Source organism: Cebus imitator, unplaced genomic scaffold, assembly GCF_001604975.1.
Source record: "Cebus imitator isolate Cc_AM_T3 unplaced genomic scaffold, Cebus_imitator-1.0 Scaffold211, whole genome shotgun sequence".
Taxonomy (NCBI): domain Eukaryota; kingdom Metazoa; phylum Chordata; class Mammalia; order Primates; family Cebidae; genus Cebus; species Cebus imitator.
Genome location: NW_016107526.1, coordinates 403,913 through 410,252, shown reverse-complemented (window position 1 = coordinate 410,252; position 6,340 = coordinate 403,913). Strand labels below are relative to the sequence as shown.

Sequence of the window (6,340 nt, the reverse complement as noted above, 5' to 3'; positions counted from 1 at the left end):
AAAAAAAAAAAAAAAAAAAGGTCAACATCACTAGATGCAAATCACAACCACAATGAGATATCATCTCACTCCAGTTAGAATGGCTATTACCAAAAAGGCAAAAAATAACAAATGCTGGCAAGAATGTAGAGAAAAGGGAACTCCCTGGTGGGAATGTAAACAACTATGGCCATTATGAAGACAATATGAGGTTTCTCAAAAAACTACAAATCGAACTATCGTATGATCCAGCAATCTACTATATATATATATATATATATATATATATATATATATATATATGTGTGTGTGTGTGTGTGTGTGTATATATATATATACATCTCCAAAAGAAAGGAAATCATTGTATTGCAAAGATACCTGCTCCCTCATGTTTATTATAGCACTGTTCAGAATAGCCAAGATGTGGAATTACCTCAGTAACCCATCTATAGATGAATGGATACAGAAAATTAACACACACACACACACACACACACACACACACGAATACTATTTGGTTTCAAAAAAGAATGAATTCCTGTCATTGGTGGCAACATGGATGAGGCTAGAGGACGTTATGTTAAGTGAAATTAAGCCAAGAACAGAAAGATAAATATTTTATGTTCTCACTTACATGAAGAAGCTAAAAAACATGACCTCAAAGAAGTAGAGAGTAGAAAAGTGGTTACCAGAGACTTGGAAAGGTAGGGGAAAAGTGGGGAGAGAGAGAGATACTGGTTAAAAGACATAAAATTACAGGTACATAGGAGGAATAAGTTCCAGTGTTCTATATAGCACTGCAGGATGATAACAGAAATATATAGTTTCAAACAGTTAGAAGAAGGCTGCTGTATGTTCCTGATACAGAGAAATAATAAATGTTTGGGGTGATAGATACGTCAATTATCCTGATTTGATCACTATACACTCTATGTACAGAAATATCACTATGTACTCCAAAAACGTCTACAACTATTATGCGTCAATTAAAAAAAAATTTAAAGAAATTAATCAACTTTGGTGATTAAATATTTATTCATTGTGATCTCAGATTGAATCTTCACGAACTAAAGCAAGGCAAGAAGTACATATATTTCAAGAAATGTTGGAAACAAGGCCAGGTCCCTCATGGAAACAAGAAGGTAAATACATAGTTATGGCATTCTGATGTTCCTTGGGATAATTTTAATTTCCTTTCTTAATGTTCTTAAATATTTTTAATTATCCTGTAATCTCAGCACTTTGGGAGCTCAGAAATTTGAGACTAGCTTGGACAACACAAAGCGAAATATACCCTATTTAGTCATTACAACAAAGGTTGGGATCTCTAATTAGATTAGTCTGATTCTAGAAAAGTTATATATATTTTAAAATTTGTACTTCTGGATTTCCTCACATTAGAAATAGTTATATTTGTTTCCAGCCATAAACCAAAAGATATCACAAATTGTCTCCATTGTAGGTATACTGGTCAAGCATACCCTATCTTCTACATTTTATAAATCTTAACAAACAGATTAATGACTTACAGTATAATCTTATTTGAATATCATGTATATAGTTTCAAACCACCTCACTTAAAAACTCATTCCAAGCTTACTCTGGTAGTAAGTATCACCTACAATTTTTAAAAATAAACCTTTGCTAAAAAGGTCATTTTCCACAATAATCAGAACAGAAACACTGTCAATCCATGGCATTAAAAATAAGTTAACTAACGAAATAATACAAAGACGATATATCACTTCATGCCAAATACCTGTTTCCAGATTCTATAACAGTGAAGAAAATCCACAGCTATAAACAAATCAAAATTATATTCTATGGCTAAGCAGAATAAAATCACCTATTTTGAGTGAGGGCAAAAATGTAGAAGTTTCAACTGCCACTTACAAGTTCCCTTTTCTTTCTTCTACCCCAAATTACTGATATAGCATAATTAAAGGTTTTAAAGGTAAAGGTGTAAATACTACAAAGCAACTTTTACAAAGAGTCACTATTTCATCAAACTATTTCTAATTTATATTTAAAAACTTCCTTAAATTTAAGTATATAGAGTCTTACCTCTTGATTAAATTTATGGGCCATCTCATTAAGTAGTGAAGAAAAAAAACTAGTGTTTTGTAGTAGAACTCGACCCATAACTCCAAGATACGTGGACATCACTACAGGATACCTCTGGACAATCAAAATATAGCACATGTAAAATTGTGTTATGGTACAAGTATAAACAATCATTGACATACTAACAAGCAACAGGGATATAAAATAACATTCTCCTTACTTCCCTTTAGAATGAACTGTCAATACTGCCTGAGTTGTAACTTACTAAATACATATATGAATTATATGTACTATCTATATGTATATAATAAAGAGAAACAATATTTATCAATTTCATATATTACTATATTACTTTATCTTTTTTTTTTTTGAGACGGAGTTCACTCTGTTACCCAGGCTGGAGCGCAGTGGCAAGATCTTGGCTCACTGCAACCTCCACCTTCCGGTACTGTATTACTTTAAATATTTGTAACATACACAGGTTCATGGATCTACTAAAGAAAACCATTCTTAGAAAATAACCAGCGGTTTCATGTATTCAGTCTATGACAATATTAGCACTATTTTGTCCCCCTCATATTCTTAATAGTCAAGCATTGGCAGTAAGCCACTCACCATTCCTGTACTTCAAATGATTTTTTGTGTGAACATACATGCATTATGTTTGAAAGAAACATGTTAAAGAAAATATGCTATGTGGAACAGGAAAAGGCAAACTCGTCTAAATGCTCTAAAAATTTAACTTAATTTAAGATGATCCAAAAGACAAGGAAAGCTTTCCTTCTGCATATAACAATGAAGTAGAAATGACTACAAGTAGGAGAGTAATTGAAACTAGAATCCTAGAGTCTAATGCTAACCCTTGGAACTTTAAGAAAAATCTTACCTCCCCTTCTATAATACCCTTGAAAACATAGGGTAAAATCGGCTGAAACATCTGCGGACCTAATATTGGGTTCACTTTAAGGGCATTTTCCACAACCTAGAAACCAGAAAGAAACATTGGTGATACTCAGTAGTTCAAGTCATTGCTTTATGAAAAACACATGGAGGGAAACAACGTACTAAAGTAAATATCACAGACCAAATTTAAGAAGACATACAAGTATGCAAGGTATGCAATATTCCGACACTAGACACACTTTTACAAGATAATCCATTTTAAAACTGCAGTTGGATATAAAGGATATAATATTTATACACAGCTTTACATCTTCCATACAATTTTATTTAATCACATTGTAATGACATAGGTATCATGGTATCATATGCAGTTCATGTAATTCTTACCCTTGCAATTTAAACCAATAACCCTTAAAAATGATGCACTAATAGAGGCAGTAAAAGGCATTTTTACAACATTGGCTTTTTGATAGCTAAACAGGAAGTTAGCAACACCTATGCTCACTGCCCGGAAATAAATCTACATTTATGTTAATCAGCAAATTGGAGGAAAAGGGTATGTTGCATATACACTGAATATTTATTAAATTAGAAATTACACTGCATTCATAATTATACTGATCAGTCATGAGTATTGATTGTTACATGTGAAAACAACATAGAAATTATTTGATATGAGTGAGATGTTTCTTCTACAACAAAAATGTTAGCATGAAATTCAAAGCAGGGTGGAGTTTTCTGTTTATTTTTGTTTTACTTTTTAGGAAGAGATGAATGCAGTGGTTAGGAAGCAGCAATAAGGACCAAGAAGGACATTTACCCCAAACTCACTTCCAGCCCAAAGGCTTAAGAGGTGGGAAAGGAAAGAGATACCATCTGAGAGGGTTGTGGGCAAGGAATGGCCTCAGGGTGGTGCCACATTTCCCTTAAGAATTCTATCAATGCTTCTCAAGATTGACTACTGACATTTTTAATGAAGAAAACTATTTACTGGGCAGTCATCCCATGCACTGAGGGAAATTTAGCATCTTCCAGTGTCTGCTCACTGGGTGCCAAAAGTACTCCAAAAATTATGACCATCAAGAATACTTCCATGCATTTTGAAACAGTCCCAAGGTAAGCAAATAGCATCCATGGTTGATAATAACATTTGTTGTTGCTCTAATTTTGAGCAAGAAGGGAAGGTAATGTCTAAATAAAAGATTAAAAATAAAAACTTTACTGTGGGACAAGCACTATGCTACTACTAAGAGATACAGTTTTAAAAGATATCAATTCCTGATTAAAAGCAAGAGGAGATAAAATCTCAAACAATAAAAATTTGATCTCAATAAAGTTTATTTAATTTTGAAGAAAAAAAAAGCTAGATTTCAGAAAAAAAGATAAACATGGAGAATAAGACAAGCTAGTAGACTGAGAGAGTAGAGGCAGATATCGCCAGACAGTATTTATCTGTGAGTAGAAAGTAAGGCCACCTGCTGATTATTAAATATATGTATAATTTCACCCCCACCTAAAACCCCACTAAAATTACAGGAAAAAAAAATTTAAGAGGGAGAGAATAATTTTTAAAAGACAAGAGGAATGAGAAACAAACACTGAAAGCAAGAAAGCAAGAAAGAAGAAATTCAAGAGGAAACTGACTCATTAAGTCAGAAAAAGCTGAATCCCAAGGTATCAAAGCAACCAGATTTGCTTCATATAACTTCTCCCCCTTTCTCCACCCCAAAAAACACAGAAAGTATCAGAACCTTATTACCTTTGGGAAGGAGAAAGAGGAAGCTAAAAATAAGAAGAATAAAAAAATAAAACAAAAAAAAATAAGACTGGTTGAAAGTATGTCTAAGAAACAGAGCGATGGATATTTTCAACTCTGCATTACCTGGGCAGCTGACACCCAATCCATGAGAACAAAGAGAGTATATTTTCTGTAAAGAGTCTAAAAGAGATTGCTTCCAGACTAAAAGAGCCCATTCCCAATGTAATGCATTTAAATAAACCTACATTATGGCACTAGGAACAAGAAGGAGCAGCTACAAACTTGGAAAAGGAGGCCCACAGTGGGAGTCAGCATGGCTCTGAAGAGACTTTCTCAAGAAAATTAAAGCAATAGAATCCTTGATGTATCTGAACATATTGAATATCTGTCAAGACAGTTTAGTGAACATAAAAAAAACTATACCAAAAAAAGATTAAGTATTACTTCCAGGGACTACGAAAGATTATACAGAAAAGTATTACTTCCAGAGAATACAAAAGATTGTACAGAAAGGAGAAGTAATCACAGCTGACTACAGGTCTCAGCTTCGAATAGGAAATATAAGAATCATGGAGTAAACACTGAATTTTGATTACCCAGAGGATAAAGGCACAGAGGAAGTGCAAAGGCGATATCAATACATACTGCCTACAATTAACAACTCGTGAAGGAATAACACAGGGTTGTTATTTACAGATATGAACATAGATACAAAAGAATCAGCTACAAGCATTAAAAGTGGTTGCCTCTGAGCAAGGAAAGATGACTGGCAGAAAGACAGCTGATTACAGTTTTTTTCTTTAAGAAACCATATACATCTAGTTGACTCTATGCCATATAAAATTCTGATTAAAATTTAAAAAACAAATGAACATAGGATTTGAAGAGAATTTATAGTAATAATACATAGCTGTGGGTGGCCCCAATCCATAGGACTCTTTAGTTTTCTTTGGCGACAGGGAGGTGGGAGTTGTGGCAAAAGAGTATTTAGAATTAATGTAAGGATTAAATAATGCAAACATAAAGTTGTATCTGACTGAGTAAATAAATATCTCAACATAGTCATATATACATATATTTCAGGGCTAAAATAGAGTCTTTGAAGTCTAAAAGTTCAGGAACCATAGCTAGAGAAGATGAGAGTTTTTGAAAGAAAAATATCATTACCAGACTTGGGGGCAGAGGGTATGGGGCAGAATAAAGAGAAATTCAGAACCAGAACTAATAACATATAGAAGAGCTGAACAGCAGACCAAAGGTGAAAAAGTCTTTCACTGCTTCTGCATTTTCCTGTTTGGGCAAATTGGTACAACTGTAGTGTCAATAGTAATAATGACGTTCCATTCTGACATGCTGAATTTTAGGTGCCTGTGGGAAATCCATATGAATGGTCTATATTATTATTCTTTTTTTTTTCCCCCATTTATTTATTTTATTGCTTTTTAGGTTTTGGGGTACATGTGAAGAACATGCAAAATTGTTGCATAGGAACACACGTGGCAGTGTGATTTGCTGCCTTCCTCCCCATCACCTACTTCTGGCATTTCTCCCCTTGCTATCTCTCCCCAGCTTCCCACCCCCCTATATTATTATTCTTACATTGAAAAATCCCAGGTCCTATAAACTTGTTTCTTT

At 33.7% G+C, this 6,340-nt stretch overlaps 1 protein-coding gene across 2 annotated transcripts in view; it reads right to left on the bottom strand.

Annotated features, from left to right (window-relative positions):
• IPO11 (importin 11) overlaps nucleotides 1-6,340 on the bottom strand; it is a 210,053-nt gene that overhangs the window by 76,045 nt on the left and 127,668 nt on the right. For both annotated transcript variants that reach the window (XM_017548572.2, XM_017548574.2), the window contains exons 25-26: nucleotides 2,930-3,025; nucleotides 2,044-2,157 (exon numbers count right to left, since the gene is read on the bottom strand). In XM_017548572.2, the coding sequence (XP_017404061.1) occupies nucleotides 2,044-2,157; nucleotides 2,930-3,025 (210 nt within the window). The remainder of the gene's footprint in view (nucleotides 1-2,043; nucleotides 2,158-2,929; nucleotides 3,026-6,340) is intronic.